We start from the raw sequence: 25,956 nt of genomic DNA, 5'->3' as shown, positions 1-25,956 counted from the left end.
AATTTTGACCCGTACAATGTATCTTTGGCTATTGCTACAAATATACCCATGCTACTTTGGATCACATATACTTCTTTTATGATGTGCGTGTGTGTTGTTTTTTGGTCACCATCCACTTTCATTGTATGGAAACGAGCAGCGTGAACATTCTGCTAAACATCTGCTTTTGTGTTCCACAAAAAAATACAAAAATAAGCCCTGTGGGTGAGTAAATGCTGACAAAATGTTTATTTTTTGGATAAATATCCTTTTAAATGTACAAAAAAAAGCCTCTGTTTACTTTAAACGTTATGGCTCTGGTGATGTAGTGGCGTTTTTCCTTAACAAACACTCAAGCCTTCTTATTACGATCTCTTGTGTCAGCGCTAGGCCTCTTGGTGACGAAATGATCCACTTGGTTTTATTGGATATTCCAGTGGCGGAAAGGTCCAGTCATGTGGTAAAGAGTTGGGTTTGTCCCGTTATTACTGCCCAAAGGCTCTGCGGGGAACAGTGGCGCTTTGTTACGACTGCATTTGTTTCTAAATCACGGGCTGACATCACGTTTGCCGTGCTTTTTGAGGGTTTTCTGTTTAAAGTCAGGATGGCCTCCTCCAAACACGCCGCAGCCGAGGGTGGCAGGGACGTGATGCGTTTGAAGCTCGGCGCCGTTTCATGTCGCAACATGCAGCCGTGGAGGAGGTGTTGCGCGGTGACTGGTGACAGTGAAAAATCCTGACAGTATCTTCTCTCTTTTCTTTCTCCGCAGCTCAAATCGAAATAATTCCCTGCAAGATCTGTGGAGACAAATCATCAGGCATCCATTATGGCGTGATAACGTGCGAGGGCTGCAAGGTAAGAAGCTAAACAACCCTGTCAGCGCGCCACACGGCGCGTGACAAAGAAAAAGCGGGAAAAGCCAACAAATGAGACGTTCTGGGAAAAAAAACAAAGTTTCTTTTGGGTTTATTGTCTTTCTAAGCAAGATAAAGATGCAGTATTGTGCTTACAGGACTTTGGAATTCACACGCCAGAGTGTTAATAACTCACAGTCAGGATGAAATGTTGCTAAAAACATCACAATTACAATACAGCGACGATATAATCCCTGTGTCTTGTTTTTCTTTACCTTCTGCTGCACTTTTTTAATAAAACTGTCAGAAAGGAAGCGCTTTGGATCACAGTACGTCGTTAGCAGTTTTGCAACCGCGTTCGTTCCCAGCGAAGCTCGTCTTTTCGTGCATTTTTCAAACACGCCGTCCACTCAGCAAAGAGGAATTTTGTGCTTATTGTGTATTCCTGTTTGCTGCCTGTCACCGGAGCGACTCATTAGCATTCGGCAAGCAGAAACGAACGTGCGGACGCGGCTCCTGAACGGCGCTTTTTTTTTTTTTGGTTGTTTTCCCGTACAATAGACAGACTCTCTGCTCAGCATCTCTCTCCGTCACTCACTCGGCGGCAGAAACGCGCAACCCTGAAGAATAAACTGCTGAAATGTATCTTTAATGGTTACTAATTACTCGAGGCAGAGAGACATTTAATGATATGTGCGAGCACACCGCTCCGGCCCATAAATCATAGCATTATTAAGGAGCGCTGCTTGTCACCGGCAGTCCTACCCCGCTTTCATAATGGCTGCCATTAGAAAGCAACTTGGCAGCTGTCAGCTGTTTTCTAGTAATTAAACAGCCAATGAGCAACTAATTAAGACATATGTGTATGGAGCTGTGGAGTGGGGTGTGTTAATGACGAGCTGGAATCAATTCATTAAGTCAAAGGGATGAGAAATCAACTCAACGTGGGCGCCCGCTCCTTCCCCCCCTAGCAGGCACCCACCGGGTTCGGGCTCTGTTATTCAACATTAATAACCTCGCGCAAACTCGCCATTATTTACTAGCTTTCTCGGCCGTCTCGGAACTAGCCGTGCCAATTGTTAATGAGGAAAAATAACCGTTCCAAACTGCTTTTTATAGTCACCTCGGTGAAACATGCGTTGTTCAGATCTATAGCGACTGAAGATGAACGTCTATATGATCGAGGCAAGCGTTTGTAGAGTTGCCGCCATCTGTTCAGAGTTTGCCTTGGAAGTGTTGTTCTTTTGAGAACTTGATGTGAAATATGTGTTTGTAAGATATAGAGACATGTCCATCCATTTGAGGTTAATTAAGTGTGGTTGTTTTAGAGGTTAGGTTATTTTAGTTTTAACTAACACTAAAAACTAAAAACTATTTACACTGTCAAAAAGTTTAATTTTTAATGTTTTGTGTCATTTTGTGTACATAATTGACACAAATTGTGTAATTATAACATATAAGTCTGTAGAAAACAAAATGTCTTGTCCTTAACTGGACATGGAGGTGTGTTTTCTACACATTGTTTTTAAGATTGTAAAAAAGTTAACTAAAATAAATTTGAACTGAAACTAAAACTAAAATAAAAGATATATAATAAAAAATAATAATAATAAAAATGACAAAAAAAACTATCAAAATGTTATTAAACATTTAAATTAAAACAGGAAATTTTAAATTGAAAACTTAGTCTGTCTGAGATTTTTCTTTCAAAAGAGATTTAATGATTACTATATGGCTGGTTAAAAAAAAAATGTTGTAAATTAAAAATGAGACAAACATAACTAGAGGCATCAGCAATAATCAAAAGGTGAACATTTATTATTAAGCAATTTTAAAAAAAGTATTATTGAATTGTTCATTGATTGAACATATTAATAAATGTTAATTTACAACCTATTTTGGGTTCATTTGATGCAAGAAGTACAGTTATTTTTAAGCAATAGTTGAGGTTATGCTTTTAAGCTTTAGTTGCTGGGTCAAAACAATCGTTCCATATTTCCAAAGCAATATTTGTGCATATATTTTATCCAGTACTGGGTTGTTTTTACCTCAACATTTTTGTGCAGAGAGATTATTATAGTTATTACAGTTTTATTATAGTTATACTATATAGTTAACTAAAACTAAAAAATAATAAACTATTTACCAAAAACGTTATTTGAAATACATGTTAACTAAAATGTATGTATATATGTCTTATGTTTATATAATTCTTTCAATTCAGTTGCCAAGGTAATATTTCTCATTTTAACATGATGTAACTAAAATGACATTACAATACTAAAAAGAACTTTTAAAAAAAACTTCATGAAAAATTAATTATTAATAAAAACAGGAAGTGTCTAATTAAAAACTAATTAAAACTATTAATAAAAAGTATAATTAAAGACTTCAGATGCAAAAGCCTCTAAATCGGTCTGATATTTTTACTTTCAAATTAGCTTTTCTTTTTTTTTTAAATCAGGCTCCTATGAAAATACTATTGGACATTTTTGCACCTAAGACATTGAGTATCAGCTTTGCCATTAAAGTAAATTTGCTGAACCTTAACATGGGAGCCTGATAAAATGTTTATTTACAATAGAAAATTATCAGATACACTTGCTAACATAAACACATGGCTTACATAAATGAAGCTTGGTTCAAAATTGCAAGAATATTTGTGATAGCCTAGAGCCAAAACATAGAATAAATAGTTTTTTTTTTTTTTTTTTTTTATAAATATTTTAAATGTTGTATATATATATATATATATATATATATATATATATATATATATATATATATATATATATATATATATATATTAGGGCCGGGACTCGATTAAAAAATTTAATCTAATTAATTAGAGGCTTTGTAATTAATTAATCGAAATTAATCGCATTTTAATCGCATATAAATATTTGACCTGAGAACAGTGAGAATTAAGATTTTTACATGGATTTTTAGTATACCATTGAATAATGACTGAATACATAAGCTTAAGCAACAAAATATTTTTTATTTTTGTTCAACCAAGTCCAACAGACTAATGCAATATTGCCATTAAGTGTAGCAAGAGGCACGTTCTTTAACAAGTCTTTCATGCCGAGAACTCTGCTCTTGTGTTTGCTTAATTATGCATTTAAACATTAATGACCAAACCTATCATTATAAATGTTGCTGCACATGGAATATAACGCGGATAACATTTAAAAAAAAAATTTTTATCAGGTTACACACTGATTATTTATCACGTAAACCCCTTTCTCTACCTGTCCGTTGGTCGCGTATATCCTCCATGTTTGTAGTTTTTTAACACTTTTTATGCGTGTTTGTAGTTCTAATCGAATCCTCGTTCACGGCGCAGTGTGTTGCGGGCAATATTAGCTGTTAAGAGTGTGCATTGATCGTTAAGTAGTAGACCATCCGGGAATCTTTGGAATAATTTTTTAAACATACTACGATTTGGGACATACAATACTATTTAGGACGGACGCAGCTTGTCTAAACGCTAGTTGGTGCTCCAGTATAATCGGTCCGCGGAATCTCATCCAGTAAGAAACGTTCCGCGGTGCAAAACTAAGTGCAATTAAAATGCGTTAAAAAAATTTAACGCGTTATTTTTGTGTAATTAATTAATCTAAATTAACGCGTTAAAGTCCCGGCCCTAATATATATATATATATATATATATATATATATATATATATATATATATATATATATATATATATATATATACAGTTGAAGTCAAAAGTTTTCATACACCTAGCAGAATTGTTTTACCAAATTAAAGGGATCATACAAAATGCATGTTATTTTATATTTAGTACTGACCTGAATGAGAGATCTTACATAAAATATGTTTACATATAGTCCACAAAAAAATAATAGTGCAATTTATAAAAATGACCCTGTTCAAAAGTATACATACACTTGATTCGTAATACTGTGTTGTTGCATGAATGATCCACAGCTGAAATATATTATTCAGATCAGTACTAAATAAAAAATAACATACATTTTGTATGATCCCTCTAATTTAGCAAAAATAATTAATAATAATAATTAATTAATAATAATAATAATAATACATTCTAAAAACTAAAATATATTTTTGGTGGTGGGGCTGACTTATGGTTGAATTGTGAATGGGTTAACTAACCTTCTCTCTGTCTGTCTCTCGGGCCTGTAGGGTTTCTTCAGGAGGAGTCAGCAGAGCAATGCGGCGTACTCATGCCCGCGTCAGAAGAACTGCCTGATTGACCGCACCAGCCGGAACCGCTGCCAGCACTGCAGGCTGCAGAAGTGTCTGGCCGTGGGCATGTCACGTGATGGTAAGTCCGTGTCCAGTACAGCAGGCACCAGAGGGAGAACAGAGTCTCCACAGATACAGAACATCAAATGCATGCAAAATACCAAACGGATCAGTATGTAAAGTGAACGTGCAACCTGACAGCAAGTGTTTTTTGTTTTTTTTTCTAGCTACGGCCTAAGAAAATCCTGAGCGCAATAAATAAAGTAAAAAATGGAACAATCCATGAAATAAAAATGTGAATAATTAAAATACATTATATAGATTTGTCCTTTTCTACTTTTATTCACTACTTACCTTTGTCCCCCGTCTCGCCATGTCAGACTAGTTAGAGTACCTGTTCTGTAGTGGGCACCCATTACTCATTAATTTTTCAAACTTGTGACAAGATGAATTTAAGAGGCAGTTGTGGTTCTGGACTGCGGGGCATGCTCACTCAGGGTGGAGAATCTGACAGCAAGTAGCTTTTATTAAATGAGCATCATTAAAACAGGCTCATTAAAGCCAATGCAGGTGAGCAGCATTAACGGGAGCACAGGTGAGAATATGTTTGTGTGTGTGTGTGTGTGTGTGTGTGTGTGTGTGTGTGGGTGGAGGCCCCCTGCTGGGCCTCCGGCTGGGCTGTGTGACTACGGCCCGTGACAGGAGGATGAAATCAGGCCAGGTCTTCCGAGTCTACCGGGCTGCTCTCTCACACACAACCAGGACAGGCAAGGTGACTTCTGACTTCACTCCGACTGAAGCTCACCAGTCCCCATCTGCCTTCCTTACACGGGGACGGAGACAGAGTTACCCAGACACACACATGTCTGAGACGACCCACTCAGACTCATTCATATGCCTCAGATTCAGTTGATCCTGTACTACTTCTAAAAACCTCACTTGTCTCCTTTCATCTCGTGTATTTTGCTCACATCTCATTTTATTTTCTGTCTTCTTGTCTCGTCTTTGTTCTCTTCTCCTTTGTCTCCTCTTCATTTTCCAAATATCATTTTGTCTTCTCCCGTTTAATCTCATTTCCTTGTCACTCGTCTCATTTTCTCTCATCTCAACTCTTACCTCTCAACAAATCTAATTTTGTCTCCTCTCTCATTGTCTCATTTATTCTTCTCTCATCTCCATTTCTTTCTTTAAGTCTCCTTTATGTCTTCCCAACTCTCTTTTCAATCTCCACTTCTGTCTTCAAATCTTACTTTGTCTCTTTACCTCTAATTTGTTCCTGTTTTGTCTCTTCTTGTGTCCTCTTCTCATGTTTTGCCTCCTCACTGTCTTCAAATTTCACCTTGTCTCCTCTTCACAAGTCTGGGATTGCCTTTTTGTTCTCCTGTTCTCATGTCTTGTCTCCAGTCCTGTCATCTTTACATCTTGTCTTGTGTCTCATCTTGTCTCCTCTGAAGTCTCAAATGTCCACTAGTTTTTTTTATCATCTCCTCTATTCAAATCGCAATTTAATTTCTTTAATCTCAATTCTTTGCCGTCAACAAATCTCATTTTGTCTCATCTCTCATATCACCATTTATTTAATCAAATCTTCTTTTTGTCTTCTCAATTTTAATTTTGTCTCAGTTATTCTTTTCTCATCTCCACTCTACTGTCTTCAAATCTCACTTTGTCTCCTTACCTCTCATTTGTTCCTGTTTTTTTTTTCTCTTCTTGTGTCCTTCTCTCATGTTTTGTCTCCTCCCCTGTCCTCAAATCTCATCTTGTCTCCACTTCACAAGTCTGGGTTTGCCTTATTTAGTCTCATCTTCTCAAGTCTTGTTTCCAGTCCTGTCATCTCCTCTCCACTCCACATCTTATCTTGTCTCTTTTACTATCCATTCATCTTCTTACATCTTGTCTCCTCTCAAGTCCACCAGTTTTCTCTCATCTCCTCTATTTAAATCGCAACTTATTTCTTTTAAGAATTTCTTCTTTTCTCATCTCTACTTCTTTCTTCTTCCACTTCACTTCTGTCTAAAAAAATCTCAATTTGTCTCCTTACTTTTCATTTGTTCCTGTTTTTTCTCTTCTTGTCTCCTCTTCTAATGTTTTGTCTCTTCCCATCATCAAATCTCATCTTGTCTCCTCTTCACAGGTCTGGGTTTGACTTATTTGATCTTCTCTTCTTATGTCTTGTCTCCAGTCCTGTCCTGTAATCTCCTCTCCACATATTATATTTTCTCTTCTACTGTCTACTCCTCTCCTTACATCTTGTCTTGTCTCCTCAAGTCTCATCTTGTCTCCTCTCAAGTCTCACATGTCCACTAGTTTTTTTCTCATCTCCTTTTTTTGCAGATTTATGTCCCTCTCCTCATCTTATTTCCTCTTATCTGATCTTCACTTGTCTTCTTTCCTTTCTTTACATCCTTAATTTTTTTCTCTCTCCTTACATATTGTCTCTTCTCCTGTCCTCCTCTTTCATTTTGTCTCATCTTCTCTGCTCTGGTCTCCAACAGTCAAAGCCTCTTTATCCCCTTCATTCTCCACTAAACTCTCCAGTACATTTATCTCTTTTTCCATCCATCAGTAGATCCGCTTGTCCTCTGCCAGGCGCCTTTCCTTTTTACGAACACTTGATCTCCACTTATATCTGATCCGCACTGTATCTCATCCCCAGCTTCCTGTTCTTCTAACACTCCCCCAGTTCAAAGACAGACTGAAGCCGTAGCAGCTCTTTCTTTTTAAGCTAAACAGACTCTCTGCCACTTCCTCCAGGTGTTGCGAGTAAAGGCCATTCCTTTTTATGAGCACCTGTAAATTGATGATTCATGCTAGTCAGGTCTTCTGTTCTTGGATCATTTTAGCAAGTAGACAGCAGGAGAAAGCTAATGCTATTACCAAGTACAACATTTTTTTGACCCAATACACTGCTAATACCCTTTGAGAGACATTAAAACCTGTTCCTGGGAGTTAGTTTTATTCTCTATGCTGCTATACTAAGCTTTCCTTCAAAGGTCAGAGTCTTCAGGGAAAAGAGATTGTGTCTTTTGTTGTTTCTTGAGTAACAATGGCTGAAGTGAAGTCATCTTGGTGGTTTTTACATTGGTGGTTGGAAACCAAAAGGTTGATGGTTTGATCAACATAAACACTGAGCTATGCGCTACCACCATTGTCCCAAAGACGTGTAAACTTGGGTTGCACCAAAGGGATTGTCCCTGTAATAAGCACATTCAGTAATCAAACTCAAGTCAACTCAGCTCATTCTCAAGGCAATTCGTAACTATTGTAAGTTTAGATGAATTGATGTCTCATTTGTACAATTTTGTATGATCTGCTTATGCCCCACTGGTGGTTAGTTTTAGGGGAGGACCTTCATGCTTACTCCTTTTTTTTAAACATACATTTCCACATGAATTCATATGAAATTGCCGTTTCGTAAAATAATCTATGGTTGGTCCACCAGCCTAGATTGACCTTTTATGAATGCATTCGATTATATTAATGGAAGCAGTCACAGTTAAAGAGAGATTTCTAATCCACTGTCTTCACTCCTCTACAGCGGTGAAGTTTGGCCGGATGTCAAAGAAACAGCGGGACAGCCTCTATGCGGAAGTCCAGAAACACCGGCTCCAGCAGCAACAGCGGGACCACCAGCAGCAGCCCGGTGAGGCCGAACCCCTTACCCCGACCTATGGCCTCTCCACCAATGGTCTGACTGAGCTCCACGATGACCTGAGCGGCTACATGAATGGCCACACGCCCGACGGCACCAAACCCGACTCTGGTGTTAGCAGCTTCTACCTGGACATCCAACCCTCACCCGACCAGTCCGGCTTGGACATCAACGGCATCAAGCCGGAGCCCATCTGCGACTTCACCCCTGGCTCTGGCTTCTTCCCCTACTGCTCCTTCACCAATGGGGAGACATCCCCCACTGTTTCCATGGCCGAGTTGGGTAAGTGATAATTCTGGAGAATGGGATTCTGGGTACTAGGGGGGAAGAACCCAACCGTGGGGCAAACGTCGCTAAAGGTGTCTTAAAATAGCATTAGGTTGGAGACTCATCTCAAAGACTCATTAAAAGAACCTCTTTTTTTCTAATTAGTTTCCATTAATTAGGGCCAATCAGGATCCAGCAGGGCACGCGCCAAGGGAAATCATTTTTTTAGCTTCCCCTCCTGCTCTGGGACTCCTTTTAACAGATGTGTTTTCAACATGATTGAATTTTTATACTGTGTTTTTTTTTCATTCTCTCGTCTCCATTTGCTCGTTCTTGCTGAAAGCAAATATGACCTTTGTTCATGTGAATTTACACACACTCTTTACTTTTATACTTGAAGTACTGCCCTATTTTCCTCTTGTTCAGAAACACAGACGGTCAACAAGCTTCTAAATCGACTTTAAATCACATACCGCTACACTGCAGCTCTTTGATTGGAGATGCAAATAAAACACTGCATCTTTTGAAAGATCTTTTCTATAAACATAAATGAATAGAGCAGTAGGAAGAGATTCTTCATAACGCTAATGGGAAACAAATGCCATCTCGTACCACATGTATATATAGTACAGCTCAATATGTCTGTACGTTAAGTGCAGTCAAGCGCGACGGAGGTTTTTTGAAGGTATGTTGCGTTTGTGTTTCAGAACATCTGGCCCAGAACATTTCCAAGTCCCACATGGAGACGTGTCAGTACCTGAGAGAAGAACTTCAGCAGATGACCTGGCAGGCATTCCTTCAGGAGGAGGTGGAGAGCTACCAGAACAAGGTAAACACACGTTCTTGAAGAACCACTTATGGATGTTCAGAAGCTTTGGACAGGGATGTTTGCAATTTAATGTCATAACTTGCAGGGACACTGATGTGGTGATGATTTTGAGATAAAAAATGTTCTAGCTGGTTGCATTAATAAGATGGACAGTCATTTGGGTGGCTAAAGGAAAAGTTCACCCAAAAATGAAAATTCTGTCTTTAATTTCTCACCCTCATGTTGTTCTAAACTCGTAAGACCTTCGTTCATCTTCGGAACACAAATTAAGATATTTTTGATGAAGTCCAAGAGCTTTCTGACCCTGCGTAGACAGCAACGCAACTACAACATTCAAGAATGTTGTAATCAACAATATCTTAATTTGTGTTCTGATGATTGAACAAAGGTCGTACAGGTTTGGAACGACATGAGGTGAGTAATTAATGACATGAATAAATGAATTTTCATTTTTGGTTGAACTATCCTTTTTAGAGTACTGTGTTCTCTTAAAATATGCCAGTTTGTATAGATTAGCCAATCATAAATGTATCGAAATATATTAAATGTGCAGTGGGAGGGTATAAAATGGTCATGTAAAATTTAATTTTGACGTTTTTGGTCCAAGAAGCCTTGACTAAGATTATAAGTGTACTTTAGGGAAAAAATAAACTGCTACTAAAGAATATGGCCGCTTGTTGAAACTGGTTGTTTCTTTTGTTTCTTCTCAGCCCAGGGAAGTCATGTGGCAGTTGTGTGCCATTAAAATCACAGAGGCCATTCAGTATGTGGTAGAGTTTGCCAAGCGCATCGACGGCTTCATGGAGCTCTGTCAGAATGATCAGATAGTGCTTCTCAAAGCAGGTAAAGTGTGTGTTCACATCACCATCATCCAATCCCAGTTTAGTTTACAGGGCATAAACACAAATAATCCTTTTGCTGCAGTGCCTGTGGCTACGTTTAGAATAGCATACTTGCATTAGCCAAAATTTCCAGTATACTATGAAAGCCCTTTTCTGGCAAGAAATTCTGAGAAAAAAGTCTAAATTGTGAGTTTACATCTCATCTTTAATGGAATAAAAATGAAGAGATCTTTTTATCTCACAATTTTCGTAGAAGGTAACGTTTTTTTTTTTTTTCGTTTTTGTTTTTTTATGAAAAGCGTTAATTAAGGCAATTTTACATTTCGACAGTTTAGAATACTACTCTTTGAAATATTTATTATTGCATACTCCACACTTTTTTACATACTGCTTAAAATAGTATACTGCACAGTAAGCAATATGCAAGTATTCCATTCCAAACGCAGCCAATGTCACACAGCAGGTGGTGCCGTGCTTCAGCTGAGTATCTCTTGTGTATACAGAAAAACTGTATCGGGACGATCTGTCAGCTCTTTGAAAAATAAGGCACTATTGAGATGATATCCACTGCTGCACACTATCTTCTCACGAATAATGGACCAAAGTGCTCCATCACACTCATACAACGTCCCTGTTATGATCCCAACAGCTTTCAGTGTTTCTGTTTGTTCCAGGCCCGACCAAAATTATTAACAAAATACTGAGTGAGCGCTCTCTCCTGACATGATATTTTAAACCACCGGCATCTTTCTAAAGCTCCGTAATGGCTTCTATTACGTGGCTTTTATCCTCTAAGCCTGTGCTCACCAAAGCACTCCGCTGTAGCATTACTGCTCCCACTCACAACAATAACAGCAACACACTCCACCTGAGTCAAACACACACACATAGAGCACTGCTCAAAAACATCAGATGATTGGTGACTTAATAAAGCTGTGTTTTATGATACTGGTCCTCGTTATGATACAGTATAAACACACAGCTTATGGCCAGAAACATACTTCAAGCAAATATGCAAATACTAGCCTCATATACATACATAGCCTCACTAGCCCCATTAAACGACATGTCTTATGATTTAGGTAGTTAACAATGAACATGTCGACAGCTTAGCTAATTTACTGAGTGAGATTGACCTGAATGACCTGAATGAAAAAACGTATTGTAGAAGAAGATGGTTTATGCTAATTTTGGCTATTGCGCCCCTTGTGGCAGTGCTAAGAATGCATGTATAAACTTTGACCAGCAACATGACCAACATAAATCAGCAAAGGACCAGCATTAACCAGCTAAGGACCAGCATAAACCAGCAAAGGACCAGCATAAACCAGCTAAAACCAGCATCCCAGCACCAAAACCTACCTAACCAGCATATGCTGTTTTTTTCAGCAGGGCAGTGCTTATGGCCAGAAACATACTTCAAGCAAGAATGCGAATACTGACCTTACATAACAAACCTAGCATTGCATGTCTGAACCACATGTGTAGCTAACTATAGCTAACTATAAACATTAGCTTAGCTTAGCTTAGCTTAGTTAGCGTACTGAGCAAGACTCTCATCAGATAGTTGGTCCGCCATCACAGTTATCTAACTGAATGAGAAAATTTACTAATTTCCGCTGTTGCGCCCCATGTGGCCGTGCTGAGAATGCATGTAAAAACAGCAAAAAAAAAAAAAAAAAAAAAAAAATGCAGTTAGTAGCATTTGCCTTCACATATTTCTCTAGAATATCTGTTTTTAACGTATCTTGTTATGATATAAACACACTGCTTATGGTTAGAAAAACACTTTAAGCAAGAATACAAATACTGACGTTACATAACAAACATAGAACCAAATGTCTAAACCACATGTGTAGCTAACTATAGCTAACTATAAACTTTAGCTTAGCTTAGCTAACTTACTGAGCTAAATTCTCATCAAATTGTTGTTCCACCATCATAATAATCAACCTGAATGAGAAAAGTCATTGTGGAAGAAGACGGTTTAAACAAATTTTTGCTATTGCGCCCCTTGTGGCAGTGTTGAGAATGCAACATGTACTGTATAAACTCTGAAAATGCAAATAAAAGCCTTTGCCTTGCCATATTTCTCCAGTTTATCTGTTTTTGATTATATAAAATCACATTTTGCTTTTCTTTCATCTGTGCGTAGGCTCTTTGGAGGTGGTGTTCGTCAGAATGTGCCGTGCCTTCGACCCTCAGAACAACACAGTCTATTTCGACGGAAAGTATGCGGGGACTGATGTCTTTAAGTCATTAGGTGAGTTACGAAACCCGATTGAATTTGGTATGTGAAGTGGAAATTCTGTGTTTGGAATATTATATGCGAGTGTGTTGCTTAGAGTGCCCTTTTTGTTCGAACTGACAACTAAGGCTTCATTTAACACACGGCAACAGCATTCAAATGCGGGCAGAAGCCAATTTGCTTAACTGCAAGCAACGTTGAAATTGTTTTGTATACACACTTGTACGCAGAGAGCCAAAATTTGCCACTGCAAATAAATAAATACTATATTTTATATAACATTTACATAAAAGAAGGAATACAAATGCATGAAATGCATTTTTTTAATGAAATAAAATAGCAATTTTACTCTCATTTGGCACTTGAGTGTTAATTTTGGACCATGAGTCTACACAAGCAAATAAAGCTCACCAGGTCGGCACCAGTTTCTCATATCTGCCACACCTGGAGTTAAACTTTCCTCGCTGAGGATGCGGCTCAGGATTGCAGTAGCGCGGCTGTGGCTGCTGCGTATGGTGGGCGTCTGGAAGTGCATAAGCAAGATTGAGTGTCTACCAGGAGTGTTTTATCAAACCCGCCATCCACGCAGCCGTAGCCTGGGCGTAGAATTTTTCTAGAGTAAGCAAATAGCATTTATGTTTGAATGCCGTGACATTAGTGAAATCTCTTCTCTGTCATTATGCAAACCTTTTGAGGCCTGAAAACTGTCCAAATGCCAAAACAAACACAAATATGAGAAATCTAGGCATAAAGATGTCACAGCTTACGAGACAACATTCAGTCATATCTCACACAGACGTTCTCAGCCTTATAACGACCGCAATATCTTATTCCTGTCGCATTTAACAAGCCTGCATGTGTTAAACCAGTAGCTTTAAAACTGGTTTGAAAACTGAAACTGTGGCGTAGTGCCCCCAGGTGGTGCTCAACACACTCTGGATGTTTTATTTAAATTATTTATCATTTCTCAATGTTTAATTTCCAATATCTGATTTATTTATGAGTCTGATATAGATTTGTGCATCTAAAACTCACATTATTACTTAATAGGCGCTGTGTTCGACAATGTTTTCAAGCTGCAATCGATATAAAAGGCGAGATATGATTCTAAACAGACAGGAAAATCATCTAAAGTGTATTTATTATTTATGTGTTTGAAACCGAATGCAACATGAGCATATTAATTCATGCAAATACAGCGCAATGCTTTGTAAATATTACTGCTGCGGTGTTTGTGTGTTTTAGCTTTAGTGAGATTCTTCCACAGGATATGGAAATGTTCAACACAATGCCTAATTTCTACTATCCACAAGTCTAAAATAGATTTACGTGTCTGAGACTAACAATGTTAGCAAAACAATTTTTTACATTTTCAAGCTGTGATTGATATAAAAGGCAATATATCATTTTATATGACCTTAAAGTCAATTAGCAAAAAAAGTGAACTTTTATTTTATAATTATTTGCCATTTTTATTGCCTAATTTATAATATCTATAAGTCTAATATCGATTTACTGTAACTAACAATGTCAAAATATAACGTAATACATAATAAGTTTTCAAGGTTGATATAAAAGGCAATATATAATATTTTATTTTATTTCAAATATTACTTTATACTTTATTTTATATATATTTTTATATTAGAAAGAAAAATATATATATAATTTCAAATATATTTTATATATATTTTTATATAAAAAATTATATATATATAAAATAGAAAATAATTTCAAATATATTAGAAATATATATTTTATATACTTTATTTTATATATATTATTTTTATATTTAAAAATATATATATATAATTTCAAATATAATGTATAAATATATATTTTATATATTTTATTTTGCGTATATATATTTTTTATATATAAATAAAGAAAAAATATATAATTTCAAATAGTACTTTATGCTTTATTTTATAAATATTTTATATTATAAATAATATATAATAAAGAAAATTATTTCAAATATTAGTACAGATTATATTAATTAGAATATATATATATATATATATAAATATTATTAAAGAATTTTTAAATATAATTTATAAATATATATATTTTATATACTTTATATATTTTTATATAAAAAGAATACAAATATATTTTATATATGATATGTGATATATATATATTATATTATATAATATTATATTATAATATAACATATTCAATTATAGCACATTAAAATAATATAATTCTTTTGAAGGAAGTCATATTAAAGAGTATATTATTAAATATATTTAAATATTTCAAATAATGCTAAAATATGTATTAAATATGTAAATATATATATATACATATATATGTGAACAAATAGTATTCGACACAACTTAAGATATTTCACTTAAATTCACTTAAATTATTTGCCATTTTTAATGCTTAATTTTTAGAATCTGATTTATTTATTAGTCCAATATAGATTTGTACCGCTATAACCAACAAAATCACTTCATGAATGTTGTATTAAACAGTTTTCAAGCCATAATTAATATAAGGGGCAAAATTGTATTTTATTTGACCTTTAAATCAGTATATTTATTAATTCTTAAAATATAAAAATATGTACTATTCATGTGTTTTGACTACATTTTTTTAAATACAGTGCAATCCTTTCTAGTGTTGTTTTTTGTTTTAGTGCGATCTTTCCACATTTGAAAATGATGGAACGTTGCTGTAGTCTGAATGCTTGCGTTCAAAATGAAAGACGAAATTAGAGGGAACATTGTTGTGTCTAGGAGGTGCTTGGCTTGGAAAGTTTGAGAACTGCTTCTGTCGACTATCTCCCAGTGTTTGCGTGAGCTCTGAGTCATGGGTTTTATTCAGTGTTGTTAGTGACCCCAGTCATGGTTACATAACCCCTCTCATTCGCCAAAGCATGATTAGCTTGGAGAGGGGGGAAAAAAACATGGAGGGAAAAATCATTCCGTAATGCTGAAGGATTGTGTTGTATTGTTTTTACCTCTGCGCCACTCCGACATCTCATGCTAAAAGATCAAGTGTCTACACGACGCTGTCTACTGCTCCGTCTCACCCGCTCGTGACTCTTTCTTTTTTTCACTGTTTTTTTCTTTCTCTCTGTCTCCACGGTGACAGGTTGCGACGACTTGATCAGCTCCGTCTTCGAGTTTGGGAAAAACTTGTGTTCTATGCACCTCTCTGAAGACGAGATCGCCCTGTTCTCCGCCTTCGTGTTGATGTCTGCAGGTGAGCCTGGTTCTGTCTTAAAGCATACCCATATATTACCCACAATCCCTTGTTTACCTTAATGGGTTTGTGTTCAGATCGATCCTGGCTCCAGGAGAAGGTGAAGGTGGAGAAACTCCAGCAGAAGATCCAGCTGGCCCTCCAACATGTTCTACAGAAGAACCACAGAGAGGACGGCATACTGACAAAGGTACTGTACACACAAACAGAACAGGATATGATGTCATTAGATGTGTCATCTATAATCTTATGTATATATACTGCTCTTTATTTCTATATTGTTTTATTTGAATAAATGTAAAATATTACAAATATTAATTGTGACCCTGGACCACAAAACCAGTCATAAGGGTCAAAGTTTTTAAATTGAGATATATACATCACCCGAAAGCTGAATAAATGAGACTAAAGTGTTATTTTTAGCATTATTTATATACTTTTATGAAATTCTTTTTTTTAATTAGCTTTTATTTTTATATTTCCTGTTTTGTTGTTAATTTGAGTAATTTTGTTGTGCTTTTGTAATTTGTATTATTTTAATGGAGTTTTTTTAGTGCTGTCAAATCGATTAATTGCGATTAATCGCATCCAAAAAAATCTTTTATAATGTAGGTGTGTGTAATTTGTATATTTATATGTATATATAACTAAACACACATGTATGTATATATTTAAGAAATACATGTAATATATATTGATATATATGATTGACTCATATATCTCATATATGTAAATATGTAAGTATATTATATATATATGTGTGTGTGTGTGTGTGTGCGTGTGTGTGTGTGTGTGTAAATATTTCTTAATATTTATATATAGAGATATAAATATACACATACACACATATTATATAAACACAGACTTTTATTTTGGATGCGATTAATTGTGATTAATTGATTTGAAAATAATGCTAAAAATAACACTGATTTAATTATTCATAATTGATTTTATTTTTTAACAGAAAGAAATCAAAAAAGAAATCAAAATTAAATGAATCAAAATGATTAAATAATTATTATTATTAATAATAATAGAGATTTATACATTTAAATTGACTAATACTGGATGCTAAAATTTTCTGTAAAATTGTAAAACTTAAAGTAAATATTTTCTAGATAAATAATTCAATAATTTGCTTTGGTATAATGTCAACATATGCCAATCATTTGATTTAGAATAACATCTTTATAGTATAATATTACATTTACATATTTTAAATAAATATTAATTGTGACCCTGGACCACAAAACCAGTCTTAAGTAGCGCGGGTATATTTGTAGCAATAGCCAGAATTGCATTGTATGGCTCAAAATTATCCAATAATGCCAAAAATCATTAGGATATTAAGTAAAGATCAATTGTTAACTACGTTCGTTAACATGAACTAAGAATGAACAATACTTCTAAAGCATTTATTAATCTTAGTTAATGTTAATTTGAGCAATGAATAATGCGTTATTAAAACACAAGTTGCGTTTGTTAACATTAGTTAAAGCACTGTGAACTAACATGAACAAACAATGAACGACATATGAACGAAATATGAATGAATAACGTGATAAATCTATCGTTCATCACTCGTTCACGTTAGTTAATACATTAACAAATGTTAACAAATGCCACCTTATTGTAGTGCTACTTGTTAAATGTGACCCTGGACCACAAAACAAGTCATAAGGGTCAATTTGTTTTAAATTGAGATTTATATATCATCTGAAAGCTGAATAAATAAGCTTTTAATTGATGTGTGGTTTGTTAGGATAGGACAATATTAGTTAAGAATTTTGAATCTGAGAGTGCCAAAAAATCTAAATATTAAGAAAATCGCCTTTAAAGTCCAAATGAAGTTCTTAGCGATGCATATTGCTAACCAAAAATTACGTTTTGATATATTTACAGTAGGAAATTTACAAAATATCTTTATAGAACATGATCTTTACTTAATATCCTAATGATTTTCTTTTGAAACACTGTATTTTTGGCTATTGCCACAAATATACCTGTGCTACTTATGATTGGTTTTCTGATCCAGGGTCACAAATGTGTTAAATACTGTTGTGTGAAACAGCTTCAAACGTGAAAATCCATTTTTCCTTGTAATATTTTTGCGGCCCCCCTGTTTGAAGCTCTTGCATTATAAGGCCAGGGAGATTTTATTAAGAAAGCAAATAGGGTCAATTTGAATTTCTGTGTTTGGTCTGGCAGCCGTAAGATTAGCTAATGTCATGTGAAAAACCTGGGACCATCTGTGTTGTGTCTATGGATTAGAGGGTCTGCCTTTTGCCTTTTGACCCAGTACCACAGGGTCCTTTCCACCAAATTAAAATCTCTCTCTTTCTTTCTCTCTCTCCTTCTGCAGTTGATATGCAAAGTCTCCACGCTGCGAGCCCTGTGCAGCCGGCATACGGAAAAGCTGACGGCATTCAAAGCAATATACCCAGACATTGTGCGTGCCCACTTCCCCCCCTTGTACAAGGAGTTGTTCGGATCAGACTTTGAGCAGTCCATGCCTGTTGACGGGTAGCGGTTCCCCGCGCTCACCCCGCTCAGGGGAATTCACACCGTGGGGAATGTCAAGCATAAATCTGAGACACTTTAAGCAGTGCCCTGCACATACACACACAAACAAACACCTGGACGGACAGACGGACGGACGAACGACACACTGCACACACACTTTCCCCTTTTTTTTTTCCTTTGTGTTTTTTTTTTTCCTTGGGGGAGGAGGTAATGGACTGGGTTTGACTCCAGCGGTTTATTTTTGGGGTTTGTTCCCTCCTTTTACTGACACAGGTGGGATTCGGAGCCCAGGGGAGAGGATGAGAAGATGAAGACACTTGTTTTTTTTTTCTTTTCTGAACGCTCCCTCGCTCTCTTTCTCTCTCCGGCTGAAACCTGAAGAGTCCACGCGTTCGTTTTTCGAGAACGGTCCCTTGGCGATTTGTCACGATCAGCATAAATTGTTTTGACTCGTTTCCAAAACAGGAAAAACGATTCCCAGAGAGCATTCGCCTGGAATCCGGCGGAACACAGAAGCCCTTTTCAAGCCAAGAACATGAAAAAAAAAAGTTGCGATCAAAAAGTCGATTATCCGAACTGTTCCAGCAGTTGTTGTAGCAGCAAAAAAAAGTCTACGTAGAAAAATACGTGGTTGGTTCTTTTCCTCCCTGTGTGCTTGGATTTTTTCTTTCTTTTTTGGGATGTCAAACCAGCACTGAATGAAGAAAATTATGAAGTGAGAGAGGAAGAGAAATATGGACGGAGGAGGAGTGTGATGCAGAGTCAAGACAAAACAGCACCTTTCTACGGACAATCGAGAAAAAAAAAACAAAAAACAAAAGAAGGAACCACGTAGAATTCTGGTAATTCTAGTCGCGATTGCTTTTTAGCCGTCAGAGACTCCATCTATCATAGTTGCTTAGTGATATCGTTTAAGGCCATCTGCTATTAAGTCCCTCTCTGGAATGGTGTTAACGTAACGTAACGGTCCGACCACCAACATCGATGCAATGCAAGGGTCCATTCCACCTGTTTTCTAACGTGTTACAGGGTATACGATCATAAGTACAAACTATACAGAAAAAAAAAAAAAGTTTATAGAATCTATTTTAAATAACATGTATGATATTAGTAGCTAGACTATTCTTAATTGTGAAAAATTGATAAGGCACTTTTATTTGCACCTTTCTTTAATTTAAGACTTGTATATTTACCTAGTGTTGTGTTGCATGTATAAATACCACGGTTATGGAGAACGAGTGCTGAAACCCTAACGCTGCTGAGGGTGGGTGCGTGTTTGCGTGCGTGTTTGTGTATTTATTTGCGCGAGGCGGAGGTTGGTGCTGGGTAAAGGCGGATCACGTGATCTATGTAGCAGATACATATCGTCTGCCACCTTTAAATGAGAAATAAATGCCATCCCATTATGAAAACCTAAGCACACCAAGTCTAAAGAGCTGTTGGATACAAACAGACCCTTTTTTCCACACACATCCCATGTTGTTTAATGGTTCCATCTAGTGGTAGCCGTGTAGGAGTCTTAAATCTTAAACCGGCTCTCGTGAGGGTCTTTGCCCAGCAACAACGCTCGTCGGGAACGTAAGAGTGGGAAAAAACGAAAAGAGAAATATTCAAAGCCTTGTCTGGTTGAAATCCTCTATTTTTGTAATGTTGTACAGTGCTTAAGAAGCCTATGAAAGAAAAAGGGAAAGAACGAAGGGTGATATAGCACTTAATCCTGCAATAATTAGAATCTGTGTGTTTTTTTAATGATTTTTTTGTTGTTGTCTTTTTCAAAGAACAAGACAATGGTAGTAACAGTGCTATTTTTTGGAAAACCTAACTGTTGTGTGTTGCGCGTGTTTGTACGTCTCTTGAATGTGCCATAGTGGTCTTTCCTGCTTTTTTAAGTCTGAAAAAAAAATTTGTTGTATTGTAACATTCCAGTAAAACTATGTTGTGGCGTTTAGAAAATCCCAATGTAATCCAGAAAAAAACTTCATTGATCACGTTTACGACCTGCTAACTGACATTTTGAGAAACTTTTGAGTAGATCTTGGTAGCTTCATATCATTGTTTTCCCTATGACACAAAGTATTTTCCTCAGGGAAGAGTCTGTCTAACTCAATTCTGAAACTGGTAGCTTAAACGCGTTAGTCAGCTCTATGTTGCTAAAACTATATCTAAAACTTAGTTATTTGATCTTGATGCCATGTTGAGTACAGATAAATAACTTTTTTTTGACAAAATATAAGTCATCAATCTTTGATTGACAATCCAGGTTCATATTTAACTCTTCATACAGTAAATCAGCAGTTTGTGTACTACAAGGCTCAGGGAGAGTAATATTGAATAATAATCGAGCAGGGATAACAAAATCAGTTCAAAAACCTAATGAGCTGCCTACCTAGACAGCATTTTAGCTGTGCTTCGGACACAAAATGTGTCTCAAATGGGTTGGAAGTAAAACTACTCCACTCTGGCCAAATTTTAAGGCAAGCCCATAATGTACTGCGACAGAATTTGTAAAAACGTTATTTCACTAGTCAATAGATATGAATATATTTCATTCAATACCAAAAAGAAGTGATAAATAATAGTTAAATCTAGTTACATTTGTGACACTGGAGCACAAAACCAGTCATAAGGCTCAATATTTTAGAAATTGCGATGTATACATCATCTGAGAGCTGAATAAGCTTTCCTGGTGAAAAAAAAAACAGCTAAAACCAGCCTAGGCTGGTTGGCTGGTCTTAGCTGGTTTAAGCTGGAAGTAGCTGGTTTTAGCTGGTCTCCCAGCCTGGCCAGACTGGTCAGGCTGGGAAAGTGGCCAAAAGCCCTCTAAAACCAGCCTGCTGACCAGCTATGACCAGCCTGGTTTTAGCTGGTCAGCAGGCTGGTTTTAGAGGACTTTTGGCCACTTTCCCAGCCTGGCCAGGTTTAGGCTGGTTTTAGCTGTTTTTTTCACCAGGGATGGCCGAGATACAACTATGAAAACTTGAAAATCTAGAATCTGAGGGTGGGAAAAGAATCTAAATATTGACAAAATCGCCTTTAAAGTTGTCCAGAAGAAGCTCTTAGCAATGCACATTACTAATCAAAAATTCGGTTTTGACATATTTACAGCAGAAAATTTACAAAATGTCTTCATGGAACATGATCTTTACTTAATATCCTAATGATTTTTGGCATAAAAGAAAAATCAATCATTTTGACCCATACAATGTATTTTTGGCTATTGCTACAAATATACCCATGCTACTTTAGACTGCTTTTGTGGTTCAGGGTCACATTTAAAAAGTCATGTATGCGCAGAATGTATTGGTGAAGAGCGTAAAACTCCATTGGAATCAATAGGATGCTGCCTATGTAGACAGCAGGCAGGAAGGCAGCTCACTAGGAACAGAATTTAACCCAAAACAACCTGGTAATGATGTTAAAGTACAGATGGGAACAAACACTCATCTCTTTTATCATCTTTCTCAAATTACGGGCCCAAGTCCTACTCTGTTATTCACTAGCATGATTGCTGTCAAGTCAAGAGAAGAAGAACAATGCAAAACGTCTCATTTCATTTAGTCGCCCCTCCATAGGCTCCAAGATCGACTTTCCGAAAATCCAACGAAGCAAGATAACAACCTCAAGCGTGCTACGCTAATTCCCAGCTTTGTTTTTCTCTGGATGGGGATTTGTTCTAATCGTCACTCATAATTGTTCGAGTCTATGTGCCAAATACCTCTTCACGATTTGCTCCACCTTCAGACGTCCGCGCGGGCGAATCGTCGCGCGTGACAAATACGGGTTTCTACAGGGTAACCACTGCTGTGGAGTCCCCTTGATGAACAAGCTTTGCTGTTTCCTGTCCAATGATCCTCAAGTCGGTTCGAACACCACGGACGCTGTAGTAAAGTCATGTTTTACCACTTTTTGCATGTCGTGTTTTGTCGGTGTCATTTGTATTAGACTTTTAAAGCAATATGCTATGGGATAGAACTTTGGGACAAATTTATTTTTTCTAACACGAGCAAAGGTACTTAAACACCTCCGGATTTGTGGATCGGTGGAAGATCCACACATTTTCCCTTGTAAATTGTTTAACGAAATTCTTTTTCAACCGTGGTGAGAAGCAATATACATCCAAACGTGGACGCGAGAGCGCGTTCAAGCGGAACTGTGTGTGTGTTTGTGCTATTCGTAATGTTCGCTTAGGGTCAAACCCCCAGACAAGGCTTTAAAAGATCAGACGCAGCAGGGTGAGATGGTGAATTGTATGTAGGATCTTACGTTTATTTCCCAAGATTTTCAAATGTTTTTCGTAGCACTGAGCTTGAATCCCTTGACGAGGCTGTACAAGCATGACACACTGCACCTCGACGTTAATTTCGATTAGAGTTATGCAAACGCAGCAAGGCCTATGCACTCACGTTCGAACCGAAAGGCACATTTATTTTTGAACGTGTCATGCTCGCGACAGCATTCGAGCTGAAGGTTGAAGTGTTACTGCGATTTACGTCAATCATTTTCCTTTCCGAAAGCACAGCTGACGCGTTATTAAAAGTGAACTATGTTTAGATAATAGACGAAAAGAAGTCTTTAGCCATAATCGAATGTCAAGCAATAATATATATGGTGTATTATGATTCATTTTGTGCATAGGCTTTGAACATCTGCATGTAAATACATTTTCTTATTTATCGCGTTGGATTTTTTTGGCTTTGGGTTTTTCGCTCTTTTATTTTTGTTTGTTTGTTTGTTTATTTGTATATTGACCAGTTCTGTTCCCGGGTGGAGAACTACGAACGTCAAATGGCCTGTAAACTGTACAGCTACGTTTCCCTGTCCTCCTTTCGGCTTTTAATTCACGATATTTAATGTTCTATCGATCACATGTATAAAAGTAACTTTGTAACTTCTGTCTGTATAGGTAAGAAGAAAATACTGCTATTAAGACCTGCTCAGTGCAAATATTTATCTGTTTTATCAGACACATCATGCTGTACAATATCTCTGTTTTGAGTATACTTCTCTCTTTTAGACTTAGTTCGATTAGCGGTAGGGTGTGCGGACATTAATTTTTGTGTTATACTGATGTGTGGTGCTAGGTAAGTTACTTTTGTGAACAAAAATTATGGATTCATAGACTAGGCCACCCTCTTAGTCCATTCATTTCACTGAGTATTGATGCATTCTTGATATTAGGACTCGATAAATAATAATAATAATAATTAACGGTAATAACGATAATGATAAAGATAAAGATAGTGGTAAATTTACTTTCGAATACCCAGCAAGTACCTGTATCAGTGTGCTAGACTTGGGACGCGGCTTGTTTCCTTCCCACTTTTAAGATTATTAGCAAGTATCAGCTAAGTAAATCTCGCAATTAAAATTTTTTCGCAACTGAGGATGATTGTTCATGCTTAAAAATTAAAAAAGCAGCAGTATTGTGTTTCCCTTGGATTGTTTCGAAACTGTAGCTGGAGGAGTTTCTAATCCAGTGCTTATTTTCTTGTATTTGGCGCTGGAAGGACTTTAAACACGCGATAAAGTATCGGATTGTCTGCCGCTTTTTGGCTCCCTCCATTTTTTTGTTAACTCCACCCAAAACACGCTTTGTAAACATTGTCCCCCCCCCGCTCACTTACACTTACATACACACACAACGGTTAAGTGTTATAAACTGTACAGGACAAAGGCAGTTGTACGAAGTTTTGTGCGAAACTTCCTGCTTTTATCTTTGTAGCAAGGCAGAATCTACTTGCAATAATACTTAGCAAACTACGCTGAGTGCAGGATGCAGAAACTCTATTCGTTCGTTCGTTTTCACGTACTCAAATGACTGTGTTTGCACACGTAGGTGAATTCTGTCTTGTGTTACCGACTTTTCTTTTCATCTGCCGTCTTTTTGTATGTAACTGAGGCATTTCATGTTTGTTTATAGCCATGGAAACAGCATTTTCTTGTCTCTGTGATGTCCTGCATTTTCTGAGGTTCTCAGACGCTTCTTTTTCGTTTCCTCCGAACAACTTTACGTGGTTTTGGGACATTGCATCCGGTCAGTTGCACCCTGGTTGGATGTTAAACGCGAACCCCGTTTGGATATTTGCAGAGACAAAGTGGCGGACAATAGACAATCCACTCCGTGTTCTCCCTGTTGTTTCCTGCCAATTAGGTTTTAAGTTGACGTTTATAAAACAAAATGACTAATGCAATGTATTTTAAGTGTTCATGTGTATGTAAAATGATGCATACTACACTTCTATTTCTTGTTGAGCTGAAGGGGAGGGCACAAGGGCTGGGGCAGGACGGGGGACAGGATTTTGCTCCTGCGGGGAAAGAAAAAAGCAGAGAGCGGTTTGCGGTTGTCACATATTTTTACGTCACATGTTTGCTACTGATCTTAAAATGGGGACAGTCGATCATGTACCTTTTTATTCAGCTCTTTGGAACTCTCTTTAGGAGATAGTCTCTTCTCAATAGTGGTTTTGCTCCTTCTGTTTGTCTGATTCTTAAATATGAAAATAAGTATTTTGATTCATTTTGTAAATACCGCTGTAAAGAAAAATAAGAAATTTAATGTTGTCTTTTAAATACTTTTCATTCTAATATGAATGTTGTTATATTGTACTTAGAAACTGTACCTTTAATATTACCTTTATTAAAAGTGCATTGGACACATCGATTTTAGATGTGCTTTATGTGCTGTTATCCCATAATAAAATTTACCGCTTGTAATGGGCTCTTATCAATGTGTGTCATACTTCTTTATACAGTTCATATGCTTGAAGCAAGTTCCAAACAACCTTAAAAGAAAGGAAAAAGATGGAAGTGGAGAAACAACATCATTTATGAGATCTTGATTGAGTGGAAACAGTTTTGAAAAGCTGTTATTAACAGAAAAGTCAGTCAGCAAGAAATAACAACAAAAACATCCCTGGTGAAAAAAACAGCTAAAACCAGCCTAGGCTGGTTGGCTGGTTTTAGCTGGTCAGCAGGCTGGTTTTAGAGGGGTTTTGGCGACTTTTCCAGCCTGGCCTCTTTCCAAAGATTAATTCAACACATCAGAAGTCCACCTCTAAAAATAACCATGGTTTTCTCTAAAATACCATAAAATACCATTTACTATATCTAGTGAACAAAACTAATGTGTGTGTTTATGTGAAATCTTCAAACCGTTTTAAACTGTTAAATTATTACAAAATGTGAAAAGGACTGAGGAAATAGGTACTGCGTCAATTTAAAAAGTCAAAGCATCTCGTCACAAACATATTTTAAAGATAAAGTAAAATAAGTATATAAATAAGAGGTATCCACTTTTAATTGTACT

General features: G+C 36.6%; 1 protein-coding gene across 1 annotated transcript; it reads left to right on the top strand.

Moving 5' to 3' along the window:
- Positions 1 to 583: 583 nt before the first annotated feature.
- On the top strand, positions 584 to 25,374 carry roraa (RAR-related orphan receptor A, paralog a). Its single transcript, XM_073831654.1, has 10 exons — positions 584 to 632; positions 749 to 834; positions 5,011 to 5,152; positions 8,612 to 9,007; positions 9,700 to 9,821; positions 10,532 to 10,664; positions 12,819 to 12,926; positions 16,017 to 16,127; positions 16,205 to 16,317; positions 18,490 to 25,374. Exons 1-10 carry the CDS (start codon positions 584 to 586, stop codon positions 18,652 to 18,654), a joined length of 1,425 nt encoding a protein of 474 aa, XP_073687755.1. The 3' UTR covers positions 18,655 to 25,374.
- Positions 25,375 to 25,956: the final 582 nt, after the last annotated feature.

The sequence above is a fragment of the Garra rufa genome, chromosome 25, assembly GCF_049309525.1.
Source record: "Garra rufa chromosome 25, GarRuf1.0, whole genome shotgun sequence".
Lineage (NCBI taxonomy): Eukaryota > Metazoa > Chordata > Actinopteri > Cypriniformes > Cyprinidae > Garra > Garra rufa.
The sequence above is the reverse complement of the archived record's forward strand: the minus strand, read 5'-3'. Positions and strand labels throughout refer to the sequence as shown.